The sequence below is a fragment of the Hyperolius riggenbachi genome, chromosome 6, assembly GCF_040937935.1.
Source record: "Hyperolius riggenbachi isolate aHypRig1 chromosome 6, aHypRig1.pri, whole genome shotgun sequence".
Classification (NCBI taxonomy): Eukaryota; Metazoa; Chordata; class Amphibia; order Anura; family Hyperoliidae; genus Hyperolius; species Hyperolius riggenbachi.
The window spans coordinates 18,184,946-18,201,117 of record NC_090651.1 but is presented as its reverse complement, the minus strand read 5'-3'; the positions used below and the strand labels follow the sequence as shown (position 1 = coordinate 18,201,117).

The following is a 16,172-nucleotide window of genomic DNA, read 5'->3' as shown; positions in this document are numbered from 1 at the left end:
GATGGTCTAATCGTCTACAAATCTATAAGTGTGTGGCCACCTTTAGATTTCTAGGCCCATATGCAATTATCTTTTTCTCTTGTGTTTTCTTCTAAGTGATAATTTTTCATCCTCTATTTAGAATAACTTTTCAACACTTTGCAATTGAAAAAGTACCAAAACGTAGGCAGAAAAGTGCTTTCAAAACTAGTTTAAGTATTTGTTTGCTTGCCGGTGGTGCCCCCTTAAGGATCAGAGATCGCTGGTACAATAACGACGGGATACCAACGAATCGCCGCATATACCAGCTGTCCAGGCCACACGCCGGGATCCTCAGGACACCTACTCTGCCGTCTCGATGACGGCAGAGTCATGTGAGACGGTCAGGAGCCGCTTTCATTGGCTCCTGACCGTGTCTATCAATGTAAGCCAATGGGAGTTTCTTACATTGATAGACACGGCCAGGAGCCAATGGAATCAGCTCCTGACCCGCTCACATGACTCTGTGAGCTGCGACGGGAGAGGGTGGGGATTCAGCGGCGAGATCGGCGGGAGCAACGAAAACGGCGGATGCAAGCTGCGGCGGTGAATTTAAATCTATGCCCTGCCAGCCAGGAGCCCACCAAAACAGGGCATAGATTTCAATTAGCAAGGTCCTTAAAGTGAACCTCCGGACTAAAAATCTACTCAGCAGAACTAAAAAGGCTTGGTGTTTCTTTAAAGAGGAACTTCAGCTTAAACAAACATACTGTCATTAAGTTACTTTAGTTATGTTAATTAAAATAGATAGGTAATATAATCTCTCACCCACCCAGTTTTAAAAGAATAGGCAAATGTTTGTGATTTCATGATGGCAGCCATCTTTTTGGTTGAAAAGAGGTGACAGGGAGCATGAGACAGAGTTCCAACTGTCCTGTGTCCTGAGCACCTCTCCCAGTTGCTAGGCAACGTGAACAACAACATAGGAAATCCCATCATGCTCTGCACAGCATTAGGGAAAAAAAGCCCAGGCTTTTTTTTCTTTGATGGGTGGAGCTTAGATAAAAATGAAGCTGATGCTGTGCAAAGCATGATGGGATTTCTGATGTTGTTGTTCTCATTCTGCTGTTTTGGTGCAATTTTTTTTTTTTACATTTTGAATTGGACATTTGAAGCCTACTGTGTGCAGCTGGGAGGGGTTATCAGGACACCGGACAGTTGGAACTGTGTCTCCTGCTCCTTGTCACCTCCTTTCAACCAAAAAGATGGCTGCCCCCATGACAAAGATGGCAGTCCCCATGAATCACAAACATTTGCCTGTTCTTTTAAAACAGGGTGGGTAAGAGTTTATATTACCTATCTATTCTAATTAACATAACTAATGTAACTTGATGACAGTATGTTTGTTTAGGCTGAAGTTCCCCTTTACGTTGTTAAAAGGCATTTTATTGACAAGTTTGAAAATATCACTTAGGAGAAAACTTCAGTTGTCCTTTAATGGGTGCCTCAGCCCACATTGGGCAGATCTCTGTATAGAGACATCCTTGTAAGGAGTTCCTATTTGCTTTTTTGATACATTAGCAGATAACCACTTTTATGTGCATCATCTCAGTTATTATAAATAACAAAGAGATACCTGAGTGTGTTTATCAGTGTTTCCCCATTACTCAGCTCTGTATGAATAAGCAAATTAATGATAATATCTTTTTGAAGCCTGTTGGTACAAGAAGTGATTTCTTATTGGCTGATTCATCAATTTTCTCTGTTAGTACAAATGATGATATTGACGTTTGTTTTCCTTCTGTTCCTCTTGCAGTGTCTGTACGGCTGCTATGTCCATTCATCCATTATTCCAACCTTCCACAGGAGGTGTTATTGGCTTCTTCAGGTAAGTCCGCTCTGTTTTTCTATACTTATTTCAAGGCGGATCAGCGGAGTTGCCATTTTGTCGGCAGACGTGTCGGTTAGTGACGGATTTATCCATGTTGCTGCTCTTAGAGGATTTGTTTCGAATAAGGTGTCTTTTTTTGGCTTTTTTGTACAGGATGGCATTGCAACAAAATAGATTTAGTGTCTTATTTGTCTGGTGAATTAGTAACATGCCTGGTTTCCGATTCCTGGTCTTACTGGATTAGCCATATGCTTGTTCCAGGGTTTTAACTCTGACACTACTTATGCCAGAAGATCAACAGGGCTGTCTGACAACTGGCATTGTTTGCAAGGAAATAAATATGGCAGCCTCCATATCCCTTTCACTTCGGTTTCAGATGGTCCAAGGGTACTGCCTTTGCCTGTGAAGCATGAGGTCATGAGTTTGACTCCTGGGTCAGAAAAAAGAAAGTTGGATACTTACCTCAGATTCTCCAGAGGCTTGCCTCCTACACCCCTACTGTGCAGCGACCCTCTTAATCTTTGACATTAATATCAAAGATTGCTTGCGGCCATGCTCCCTTCTGTTTACAAGCGCACCACTCGTGCATGGCTTTTTGCTCCATGCATGTGCGGCGCCGTGCTACTTCTCAGGTGTGGACCCACTAGCACCTGCGCTCATATTGGGGAGCATGGCTGTGAAGATAAGTAAGGTCCCAGCTGGCATTGGAGGGGTCGTGGAGTATAGGGGAATCCTCTAAAGCAGGGGTAGGGAACCTATGGCTCGGGAGCCAGATGATGGCTACATCTGACGCACATACAAATCAGGAGGGGTTGATTCACTAAGCTGCACTGATCAAGCAGCGCAACTTAGTGTGGCAGTGCGAGTAACATTTTCAACTACTGCTGTAACATGCACTAGTAACTTACTCGCGCTACCCCCAAAACGTACAGATGCTTCAATTGTCCCTCTCTGGACCTTGTCAGGTCCAGTGACTTTGTAGAATGAGATCCCCGCACTTTGATTGGCCCAATAGGCTGCCTGTCACTTCACAAACAGCCCATTGGACCAAAATGCAGGGATCTCGTACTACAAAGTGAATCAACCCCCAAGTCAGCCAGCTAATTGTACAAGCTGTTAGTCGGTATTTCTCCTGTCTGGCTCTCGTGGGAAATTGCTGATGTTGCTGAAACCGAAGAGAAGCTGAAGACGTGTCTGACACTTCCACTGCCCGGTGGATCAACTGTATAAACATCACCATGGCAACAGGGACGTGAGCCCTCTGCTGCGCATGCACACTGTCCCAGTTGGAAACCTATTGTATGGCTCTCAGGGTACTACATTTTAAAATATGTGGTGTTCATGGCTCTCTCAGCCAAAAAGGTTCCTGACCCCTGGTCTAAAGCATATAGAGGTGTCCCCTTACTGATGTAAGTATGTAACTTTTTTTTAAGTTAGTGGTTTACTGTAAGCTAATATGATTTTTGGCATTTTTACTGAGGATTTGCTTCATGCTACTAAAATGTAACCATTAGTACGAAAGTTGCTTGATGCTTAAATAGTATAGTATAGTACTAGTACTAATAAGTACTACTTTATAGTACTTTTTCAACTACTTTTCAGTATTTTTTAGTTGAAAAGTACTGGAAAGTTATTTTAAATAGAAGAGGAAATTAGGATAAAACGCGGGAGAAAAAGGGAATTGTATACTGGCTCAGGGTCCATATGCAATTAACTTTTTTCTTCTCAGTTTCCTCCTAGGAGATCATTTTTTAATCTTCGAATTGGAATACTTTTCAGCACTTTGCAATGGAAAAAGTATCAAAAAGTAGATGAAAAAGTGCAATCAAATTTATTTTTAGCTTGCTGGCAGTTTAAAAGGCATTTTAGACACCTTTGAATACCGTATATTCCGGCGTATAAGACGGCTGGGCGTATAAGACGACCCCCCAACTTTTCCAGTTAAAATATAGAGTTTGGGATATACTCGCCGTATAAGACTACCCCTCTTCCAACGCACACAAAATTAAAATAAAAATAAAAAAATCATGTACTGGTGCTGTGTATGAAAAGATTCTGGTGCTGTACCGTATGTGTTACCCAGTATATAACAGTATATAGTCAATTGACTTGTTGCATTGGTCAGCTCTCCTTAAGTAGACTGGTCAGCTCTCCTTGTCTACCTGCTTATCAGAGCGGTATGGAAGAATAGATTGCGCTCCCTCATCAGGGAGATCTGAGAGGCGGTAACAGGATAGGGCGTATCACCTGGCATCAATGACACCCGGCATATAAGACGACCCCCAACTTTTCCAGTTAAAATATAGAGTTTGGGATATACTCGCCGTATAAGACTACCCCTCTTCCAACGCACACAAAATTAAAATAAAAATAAAAAAATCATGTACTGGTGCTGTGTATGAAAAGATTCTGGTGCTGTACCGTATGTGTTACCCAGTATATAACAGTATATAGTCAATTGACTTGTTGCATTGGTCAGCTCTCCTTAAGTAGACTGGTCAGCTCTCCTTGTCTACCTGCTTATCAGAGCGGTATGGAAGAATAGATTGCGCTCCCTCATCAGGGAGATCTGAGAGGCGGTAACAGGATAGGGCGTATCACCTGGCATTAATGACACCCGGCGTATAAGACGACCCCCAACTTTTCAGAAGATTTTCAAGGGTTAAAAAGTAGTCTTATACACAGGAATATACAGTATATCACTTAGGAGAAAAATATAAGCCCATGGCCCATATGCAATTCACCTTTTCACCTTAAAATGCTTTTTAAGCCACCAGCAAGTAGGGATGCTCATTCGGATTCCGCGAAATTCCGATCGGAAATTGCATTTCCACATCGGAATGCGGAAATCAGTAATGCAAGTGCGGTAGGCGGATCTCCGCCGGAAATCGCGGAAATTTCACCCGAATTTAACATCGATTTTCTCGAAAACTATAAGCTCTTTTTGAAAACTTTTTTTTTGCATCTTGTTCACAAGATTCAGTTTAATAAACCCTGATGTTTCTAGGACTTAAGGGGGCTTTGCTATTAACCGCTAAAGTCGGCGGATTTTTACTGTAAAGTAAAATGCAGAAAATCTGCATCTGCCTATTTTCTGCATTTTACATTAAAGTAAAAATCCGCAGACTTTAGCGGTTAATAGCAAAGCCTCCGTAAGCCCTAGAAACACCACATTTTCATGGTTTATTAAACAGAATCTTCTGAACAAGATGCAAAAAAAAGTTTTCAAAAAGACCTTAATGTTTTTGAGAAAATCGATGTTCAAGTCGCGCGGAATTTCCGCAATTTCCGGCGGAAATTCCGCATTGGAATGCGGAAATTGGTAGCGAATTCGGGAATTGGCAATGGCGAAGTGCGGATTTACTGCGGAATCAGAAATTGGCATTTCTGACCATCCCTACCAGCAAGCAAGAAAATACTCAAAATGATTTGGATAGTACCTTTTTCACCGACCTTTTGATACTTTTTCAATTGCAAAGTGCTGAAAAATTATTTTAAATCGAAGATGAAAAATTATCTTCTAGGAGAAAACTCAGGAGAAAAAAAAAATGAATTGCTTTTGGCCCCATGGTTCTATGCAATTAACTTTATCACCTGAGTTTTCTCCTAGATGATAATTTTTCATATTCTGTGCCTTAAAGGCACTTTATTAACAGGTTATAAAAATATCATCTAGTCAAAAACTTGAAAAAAGGTGAATTGAAAAACGGGCCATGGCATTTTTTCAATCAACTTTTTATTCTGACTTTCTTCCCCAAGAGATATATCCACAAGGGCGTAGCAGTACCCATAGCAGCCATAGCAGCTGCTATGGGACCAAGAGCATAGAGGGCCCAGGGGGTAATGAATGTATTCACTATTAACTGTCTTGTGTTATTCCACCCTCTGACTTTGTCTCAGGGCCCATGGACTATGTGCAGTGTTAACTGCATGAGAATGTAAATTGCTGATTAACTCATATCCATAGGATAGGGGCAGGTGGCATGTACCAGAGCTGAGATAATATAAAAGTTTTATACTTCCTCCAGCCCCATGCACATGGATTGCTCCCACACCGCCATCCTCAGTCTTCTTTCTCTTTGGTACCGGGTCCCGTAACTTCCACTTTGCGCTGACTGGCTGAAATTACGGGACCTAAGAGGGAGAAGACCGGAGAAAATTAATTAGGGGTCCATGTGTCAACAAGAAGAGGAAGGGCTTGTCTTTTACAGGAAGTAGGTAGTGAGCAATTGTTTGTGAGGCCTCTAGGAAGCTGGTTTCTAGGGAAACAGAAGGCCACAGTAAGTCTGTAGAGGTCTGACATAGGTGCACAGCAGCAGCAGGCAAGTACAGCAGCGACACAAGTTTTTGGTTCCAAAAACATTTGTTGCAAAAATATTTATAATCAGTTGCATGATTATTTGGGTTGAAAAAAGACATACATACGTCCACCCAGTTCAACCAGATAGTAAAGTACAACACTAGCCTGCCCTGCACCCTCACGTATCCCTGTTGATCCAGAGGAAGGCGAAAACAACTTTACAAGGCATCCAATTAGCCCCAAAAGAGAACAAAAAATCCTTCCTGAATCCAGATAGCTATCAGATAAAATCCCTGGATTAAAACCACAGGGAATTACCCAGTAATTACAGCCAAGGATGTCTTTTCAATAGATTAAACCCTTTAGCAGCCAATACATTTAGAGGCTTGCAAGTACTCCAGGCCAATTTATTATAGCACTTTTTTTATTTCTTATTTGTTACATTTCCTGCTGCTAATTACTATTACTGTAATTTGTATTTATGGCTTCTTGTCACTTGGGGGCAGTGTGAGACAATAACAGAAGACTTCTGCTTTCAGTTTCTATATCCGCTGTTAGCAGAGAGAGATCAAAGCATTCCAAGAATTTACAGCACAACAAGTTCTGCTGACTAAGGTGACTAAAAAGCAGTGCACTTATCTCAAATGAGATAACTCTATTGAAGTTGCTAATGGGTTAATGCAATGGTTTTTAAAAATGTGCCTTCTTCAATTAGGGCTTAGTTAAATTGGAAAGAAAATATAAAACATAAGGGATATGGAGGCCACCATCTTTATTATCAATATAAAATGCTATGTTATTATCCACTACTATCTCCCAGGATCACCGGTCCAGAACCGGCAGGCAGATTAGGTGAGATGATTTCTGGTTTGTGCCAACTGATCAGCACTTTTCACAATGTCAGCTTCCATAATCCTCTCACTGCAGGTTCAGCTTAAAGTGAATCAGTCTGCAGGAAGCAGAGGGGACAGTTTTGGATTTGAGTGGGATTACTCTGAATTGCAACCTTTGTTTTATTTAAAAGGCAACTAAGAAATCCTGAAAATATGTTGTTTAGCTCGTGGTTTACATAGTGTGATGAGATAATATTTCAGTTACTGTTTGTATTTAATATGTATTTATACAAAATGTAATATTAAAATCTGACCTGTCCATACTGGCTCATCACAGCAGCTGGCAAGTGTTGGGTTTGAATTTGGGATATGGACCTTTCCAGGTGATTTTTTTTTAAACAAATAAAAGAAAAGTTGAGAACCCTCCATAAGGAGGTAGACTCATACAGGACTGGCGCTAAACTTTTCACTGACTAAAGCAAATACACATTGGGGTGTGCATTGCAGGTACTGGCACTACACTTACCTCCCTCTGCTTCTTCCAAGACAGCATTTCCTCCCCGCTGTCCCGCAGCATCTGATCCCCAGCATGTCAGGTATGGGCTGCACCTCCTCCCATAGCATCTCCTCCCCGCTGTCCCGCAGCATCTGATCCCCAGGATGCCGGGTATGTGCTGCACCTCCTCCCATAGCATCTCCTCCCTGCTGGCCTGCAGCATCTGATTCCCAGGATGCTGTGTATGTGCTGCACCTCTTCCCATAGCATCTCCTCCCTGCTGTCCCGCAGCATCTGATCCCCAGGATGCCGGGTATGTGCTGCACCTCCTCCCATAGCATCTCCTCCCTGCTGGCCCCCAGCATTTGATTCCCAGGATGCCGGGTATGTGCTGCACCTCCTCCCATAACATCTCCTCCCTACTAGCCCACAGCCTCTAATCCCCAGGATGTCAGGTATATGCTGTACCTCCTCCCATAGCATCTCCTCCCTGCTGTCCCGCAGCATCTGATTCCCAGGATGCCAGGTATGGGCTGCACCTCCTCCCATAGCATCTCCTCCCTGCTGTCCCGCAGCATCTGATCCCCAGCATGTCAGGTATGGGCTGCACCTCCTCCCATAGCATCTCCTTCCTGCTGTCCCGCAGCATCTGATTCCCAGGATGCCGTGTATGTGCTGCACCTCCTCCCATAGCATCTCCTCCCTGCTGTCCTGCAGCATCTGATTCCCAGGATGCCAGGTATGTGCTGCACCTCCTCCCATAGCATCTCCTCCCTGCTGGCCTGCAGCATATGATCCCCGGGATGCCGGGTATGTGCTGCACAGCGGCCTATCACTCCCCGGCTCTCAGCAGATTAGTGATAGGATCACTGGCCACAGGTGAGGTCCTTCTTCCTCTCTGACTACAGCGGTGCCTCATGTGACCCAACAGCACGTAACAGGTCACATGAGGCACCGCTGTAGCCATGCATACAGAACGTTGGGCTGGCGGATGGAGGAACACTGAGAGCAGGTGAGTGAAGCGGTGCCACGCATCTTGGGAGAGGGGAAACGAGGAGTGCAAGGAAAGGGACATTTGGGGAGGAGAGCCGCCTCTTGCCACCCTTCAATTGTTGCGGCCCTGAAGCATGTGATTCACGTTGCTTCATGGAAGAACCGCCCCTGCTAACTATAAGCTACAGCTACACTGGATTAAAATATGTATGTATCCATATGTATTTTAAATTTTTGTTTGTTCGCCATAGCGCCACTTTAAATGGAAGGTTCAGGCAGCATGTAAAAAAAATAAAAATCCAAATCCACTTACCTGGGGCTTCCTCCAGCCCGTGGCAGCCAGAATGTGCTGTTGGCGCTGCTCCGCAGGCTCCCGGTGGTCTTCGGTGGCTCACCTGACCTGGCTAGGCCGGCTGCCAGGTCGGGCTTCTTCTGCGCTACAACGTGCGTGTCACCGGTGCGCGCTGACGCCATCGGACGTCCTCCGGGCTGTACTGCGCAGGTGCAGTAGTTCTGCGCCTGCGCAGTACAGCCCGGAAGACGTCCGATGACATTAGCGTGCCCCCGTGAGGCGCACTTTGGAGGGCAGAGGAGCCCGACCTGGCAGCCGGCCTGGCCAGGTCAGGTGAGCCACCGAAGACCACCGGGAGCCTGCGGAACGGCGCCAACGGCACATCCTGGCTGCCACGGGCTGAAGGAAGCCCCAGGTAAGTGGATTTGGATTTTTATTTTTTTTACATGCTGCCTGAACCTTCCCTTTCATGATTCCTGGTTACCTGGATCTTGGGAATTGTCCAGTCCTCACAAATACCAATGAAGGCTCTAATTTATCCAGGTCATGCTGTATCCGTACGCATAACACATTGCCTTGCATTGAATAAGCCATGCGATGGTAATGAGACCAGGTACGCGCTCTTGAAGCTGCTCCCGGGTTGCATTGTTGCGCAGCATTGCGGGGGTGTGGGGCACAAGGTTCCGTCACCTCTGCGCTACGTGTAGAAAGGGCAGGTGGTCGACACGTATCGCATTCTGCTCCGTGATAATACCTCGCACCAAACTTTGTCGTTTGTAATTTGTCACACTTTTATGTGCGCTCTATCTCGCCAAAGTCATCTCTCCACTCCGTTTTTAGCAGATCGGAAACAAATCCACTCCAGCCTAATGGAAAATGTAAAATCACAAAAGAGATTTAATGGTCTCAGCCAGTCTTATTGTTCCCCATCCCACGGGCATTGCAGAAGCTTTAATGCTGGTGGACAAGCTGAAATGTAAAGAAGTGCGCAGTGTTGTTTCTCAGAAGCCCGACAGAGTTCGGAGCTTCCTCTGCAAACAACAGAGGGAGCGACGCGGCATTCTACGAAAACAGCAATACGCACTGAATAAACAGCACAGCTGAGGCCGTAATGCCGGTGGTCTTATTGTGTAAGCCAGTGCAAAGAGCAATCGCAGTGTGCAAAGAGCTGCCCATACCTGCCAGATAAATAGACATGTTTGGTTTTATCAGTTGATGAGCTCATGTTGGTGGCAACAGCAATTATTGGCAATGGGGTTGCTGTTTGGATTCCAGTCCATCTGAAGTTTGCACCCTATTTCAGGTATTCGGTCCGGAGCACATTTTAGCACCCCTTGCCTAATTTAGAAAAAGACAGCAGGCAACTCCTAGTTATGCCTTCAAACATCAGCATCTACAATGAACGTTCTAAAGTGGGTTTACATTTAAAAAATGTATGCCCCAATGTATTAACCACAGTGAGAAATGAATATGGAACACTATACGACTGCTCTGATGTCATTTCAATGCATATTTACGCCTCATTAAAGATAACTGATATACACTGTAATTGTGGGCTGCAGGACAGTTTGACTGATAAGTAAGTAATTATTGAGCAAATAAAGGAGAGAAAGTAACCCCCCCCCCCCACACACACACACACACACACTCACACAGTTAATGACACTTTAAAAACAATCTCATAATGCTGGTCAGTGGGCACAAAGGCAAGCTTATCAATACACAGCTAAATTAGGTAAAAAAAAAAACAAAAGTTTAAACCCATCCAGTACCTTGAAAAATAGTCAGGTGGTTTTAGCTGCTAATTTATGCTGTATTTAGACCATAGATTGAATTGGAGTATAATAATACTACTTTAAAGGACTCAGAGCTGAACAACATAAAAAGTGTTATACATACCTGGGGTTTCCTCCAGCCCCATCCGCTCGGATCGCTCCCACGTCGCCGTCCTCCGCTACTCGCAGCTTCCGTCAGTCGGAGCCAGTCTGACGTAAGAGAAGTACGCTGAAGTGACGGGACCTGGTTCCTGAAGCTGCAGACAGCAGAGGGTGATGGCGTGGGACTGATCCGTGCGGAGGGGGCTGGAGGAAGCCACAGGGATGTATAAAACAGTTTAATGTTGTTCAGCTCTGGTACACTTTAAAGTTAACCTGAAACAAAAGAAAAGAAAAGTTTTATACATACTTGGGGCTTCCTCCAACCCCCTTCAGGCTGATCGGTCCCTCGCCGTCCTCCTCCACTGCTTGGATCCTTCGCTAGGCAGGCCAGTATCATCTCAAATCACACCCCACTGCCTCATATCGCTTCCATCAGCGGGAGAAATCTGCGCCTGCGTAGTACTACTGGGCAGATGCAGACTGCTCCCGACTGCAGGTGAGTGTGCGCGGCTGGACTGTGCCTGCTCCGACTGGCGCTGACTTGCGAAGATACTGGGCCCCCTAGCGGAGGATCCAGTCGCTGGAGGAGGTCGCCGAGGAAGCGATCAGCCTGAAGGGGGCTGGAGGAAGCTTTTTTTTATTCGTCTCAGGTACCCTTGAAGCAGGATTGTGACAGGTTTGCTTTAAGCAACTCGCAGATGAGTCCACAACACAAAACGATGCTTGCCTGCCGTATTTCATCCGTTTCCACCAGGCAAACAGCCCCTCCATCATTTACACAGCTTACATAGCAATGTTCTCATGTTTGACTCTTTATTACCCGCAGGAAATAATGGCAAAATCATTTTTCAGAAGTGGAATGGGGTAAAAATGGCCCCATTTAGCATGCGTCAGGCTGCAAGCGCGAGATCATTAAATCCACTCGCACAAATGAGAATTAGTCTGGAGTTTAGACTCGCATGTCTGAGAGTGCTGAATAATTCAGGGCAATATAGACTGTGAAATATGAAGAATTCCGGTCTGGACACGTCTCGTGTTTATTCTTCCAGAACGAGGTTACTTCTGCAGCCCAAAATCCTCCCAAACTAAGCAACTCTTCTAAAAGTTCAGGTGAACGTTCATTCAGGCTGTGGTCAGTTGCATAACACATGCGGTAAAATGTATGTGAAGCGCAATTCAGACTGGACATAGGCTTTAAAGGATACCCGAAGTGACATGTCACATCATGAGATAGACATGGGTATGTACAGTGCCTAGCACACAAATTACTATGCTGTGTTCCTTTTTTTCTTTCTCTGCCTGAAAGAGTTAAATATCAGGTATGTAAGTGGCTGACACAGTCCTGACTCAGGCAGGAAGTGACTACAGTGTGACCCTCACTGATAAGAAATTCCCCTTTTTATCTCTTTCTTGCTCTCAGGGGCAATTTCTGCTAGGAAAGGGTTTTATAGTTGGAATTTCTTATCAGTGAGGGTCACACTGTAGTCACATCCTGTCTGAGTCAGCCACTTACATACCTGATATTTAACTCTTTCAGACAGAAAAAGTAAAAAAGGAACACAGCATAGTTATTAGTGTGCTAGGCACTGTACATACCCATGTCTATCTCATCATGTCACATGTCACTTTGGGTATCCTTTAAAGGTAATCTGAAGTGAATACAAGAAAAAACAAAAAAAAACAGATACTCACCTAAGGAGACGGAAGGCTCTGGGTGCTATAGAGCCTTCCCGTTGCTCTCCTGGTCCCGCGTTCCAGCGCTGTCCTCCCCCCCGTTAGCAGTCTCTGACCGATGGGTTGAATACTGCTCTCTGCCGCTGCGGGAGGCTTCAAAAGTCTTTAGGAGCCCGAGAGCCCCCGGAGGCAGTTGAATCTGTACCATGCTCTCTCACGCACTAGTGTGTGCACAGTATGGAGCCACCTGTCTTTGGGAGCACTTGGACTCCCAAGGAGTTTCACAGCCTCTCGTGGCGAGCCAGCGCTGGAACTAGCGGACCGCGAGAGGAACGGGAAGGCTCTCTACAGGACCCAGAGCCTTCCCTCTGCTTAGGTGAGTATCTGGGGCAGGGCCAGATTTACAATAAGGCACTGTAGGCAAGTGCCTACAGGCGCCTGATGATGGAAAGGCGACTCACTACCCAAGTGCCTCTCTCCTTCCCTATGCAGAGTCCTGATGAGTGTAAATGAGGTTACTGACCCAACTCTCAGCATTCAACTGAAGAGATTTCCCCTCAGTCAGGGGCACCACTAGCTACTTAATACTGAAGTTCCTCTAGCTACCTAATACTTGGGGACACCTCTAGCTACTTAGTATTAGGTAGCCAGACATAACCTCTATATTAAGGGGCGCCTGTAGCAGACTGCTGTAATAACAGCGCAGTAAATGTGGGCGCAGCCGGCCCCACCATAGACCGTAATAGGAACTACGGCTATAGCGGAGCACAGTGAGTAACTCTGGCGCCGTCAGGAGATGGAGCTGAAGTTACTTTTAAGACGCTGTAATTCATCCGCCAGCAATAGCTGGAAGCCGAATTACATCATTCCCCACCATCCACATGGACCTGGAGAGGGAATAGTATTGAGCGCGGCCGGGAACTTGTGCAGCAGCAGGATAAGCCATATACCGGCTGTATCCTGTGCCCAAGTCTCCCGGTGACAAGATCTCAGGGAAGCTCTGTAGCTACGTATGATGGGTAAGGGAGAAGTGACAGCTGGGACAGCCAGCACACTTGCGGTGCAGTTTGGTGGTTTGTGGGTCCATGGAGGGCGGAGTATAAGGTGCCAGGACATCTGTGCCTATACACTCCTGTGATGTAAATCCGGACCTGATCTGTGTTTATTTGTATTCGCTTCAGACTCACTTTAATGCCAGTGCACATTGGCACGGATGGAAATCTGATCTGTGTACAAACTGACCCATGTCGCATATCAGTTTTAGTAAAGGTTCAGTTTCCCATCCTTGACCCTCCATTCCGTTAGCGTGCATTCAATGCAATGCATCTGTCAGTCCAAAAACAATCGCAGGAGACCCAAACTTGCGGTCCGTTTGGCAGAACGGACCAATGTGAACGGATACATTGGTTAACATTGGATCCGTTTGCGTCTATTCTTATCCGCTCCATTACAGTCCGCTAAACCTTCTGTTACCATTCCGGCACAAAATTATGCAAAATTATGGTTCCTTATTACTGTTATGAACTAAATGACTTTTTTTCTGCAATTTCGCATTAAGATTTTGCATTCGTAATTGTGAATTATGATGCAAAATTACCATTATGCGAAAATGTGTGCTCATCATTATGAAACAGGAAAGTGATGGAAATTCTAACCAATCAGAACTCAGCAATAAAAATCCAGGTTCACCCAGTTACCACACTATGCAAAACTACAGGTATATAAATATAATATGACAGGAAGTGAGTTTTAAATAAAGAAATGGTGTTTTGACAGCTATGTCTGTTAAACATTTAGGGCTTGGCATCACCCTCGCATTCTTTTCAGTGTTAGAAGAGCTAAATAGGGAACTGTGCCATTACTCCTCAAACAATTTTTTGTTTGTTTTGTTTTATTTTAATTTGAAGCAGCTATTCCAGAGAAATTTCCTTTGAAAAAGTCAGTCACATGACTCTGAGATCTGTACATAAAATATGAAGCTGCCAGGAGAGTAGTAATTGCTTCCCCAGCACAGACCCATCACCTGACCCCACCCACCTCTTCCGCCCCCTCCCTCTTGTGGAGCACAGAGAGGAAGTGGGTGGGACCAGCTCTGTGCTTAGTGGGAAAGACTAGTTGGTGTTCCCTCTCAGCTCCTCCCTGACTACTGCATGCGGTTGAAGCCTGGATAATGGGAGGAGTTTCAACAACTAGAAGACTTACTAAACTCTAAGGCAAGCAGCATCCGATATTTGCACAGGAAGATAGTTTTACAAGTCAGCCATCTAATTAAAAAATAATATGCAAAAAGCTTTATGTGCAATGCACAAAATGTACACATTGAAAAGTATACCACATTCTACAAAATATGCCTTTAAACATAAACACACGCCCAATCTAGAGCTGTAATAAGAGATTATTCTTGCGCTTGCGGAGTTTGGATTCTTAGCTTTTACTCCAGTCATATGGAAAGCTGAAGTGACACGAAGCCTTTGTTTCCATAAGATGCTATTCCCTCCGCTAGTTATGACGAGGAGGAGACTGAAGAAATGAATGTCGCCTGCTATTTACATTTCTTTATTGTAAATAACGTGGCGTATGCACAATAGTTTCTCCTGGGAGATACCATCAGCTCCCGCGGTGTTATTCTGCAGGGGTGGATCCATCAGTGTCGGAAATCCATTGTTCCTCTATAAATCAGGCCTTCTGGTAACACGGCGGCGAGCGATACTATCACGCGGGCGAGATAATAACTCTATGTGATGAATACGCTGTTGTGGCATAGGTGATAGCCACTTCCACAGGCGCGCTCTCAGCGGTTGGCTGGAACCGAACAAGAGCTGGGAAAACACAGAGGATTCTGGGTGTAACCAAACAAGAGCTGGGAAAACACAAAGGATTCTGGGAAAACACAGAGGATTCTGGGAAAACAGAGGATTCTGGGTGTAGCCGAATAAGAGCTGAAAACACAGAAGATTCTGGGTGTAACCAAACAGCTGGGAAAACACAAAGGATTCTGGGAAAACACAGAGGATTCTGGGTGTAGCCGAACAAAGGCTGGAAAAACACAGAGGATTCTGGGTGTAGCTGAACAAGAGCTGAAAACACACAGGATTCTGGGTGTAGCGGAACAAGAGCGGAAAACGCACATAATTCTGGGTGTAACTGAACAAGAGCTGGGAAAACAGAGGATTCTGGGTGTAATGGAACAAGAGGTGGGAAAACAGAGGATTCTGGGAAAACACAGAATCCTGTAAATGAACAAGAGCTGGGAAAACACAGAGGATTCTGGGTGAAACCGAACAAGAGCTGGGAAAACACACATGACCAATGAAGAATGAGGCCAGGACAGTATACAACGATGAAGTGGAAAAGTGGAGTTAGGATCCTAGACGTAACAATTACCCCTGGGATCCCTGCCATTGCAGGGGGGGCAGAGGCTTTGGGGGCCCCTTCTCCTCCCTCCTCCTCAACTGCAAGTGCTGCCAAAACCTCCCAGTCTGCTTACAAAAACTATATGCTAGAGCGTGTGTAATGTTTTTCTGCTTCCAGACACTGCTTCACAGCAGAACACTCTCTGCTGCCAGTCGCCGGCTCCCGATCACATGATCCGCATGGTGATCCAGGACCAAGGGGGCCCTATTAAGTCTAGTTACACCCCTGGTTATCGGAAGATGAGCTCTATTTAACATATGTAGCGTAACAGGCCAAGCTCACCGTTAATCAGGAAACTAATCTTAAATTGTACTTGAAGTCGAGAGGTTGCCCTGAACTGTCTGCAGGCAAAGAGTTGCCCGGTGCTGAACAGATGGCATGATGGTAGAAAATTGGCAAGACTTTCCCGTAGCCATGCTGCGTCTGTAGATTCCGAGATCACGT

General features: G+C 45.2%; 1 protein-coding gene across 14 annotated transcripts in view; it reads left to right on the top strand.

Annotated features, from left to right (window-relative positions):
- Window positions 1–16,172, top strand: part of CAMTA1 (calmodulin binding transcription activator 1) — a 1,857,772-nt gene that overhangs the window by 1,116,758 nt on the left and 724,842 nt on the right. For all 14 annotated transcript variants that reach the window (XR_011021914.1, XM_068238930.1, XM_068238931.1 and 11 more), the window contains one exon: window positions 1,775–1,846. Coding sequence is in view for 13 of the 14 variants with exons in the window: in XM_068238930.1 (XP_068095031.1) it covers window positions 1,775–1,846 (72 nt within the window). In the remaining variant the exon portion in view is untranslated. The remainder of the gene's footprint in view (window positions 1–1,774; window positions 1,847–16,172) is intronic.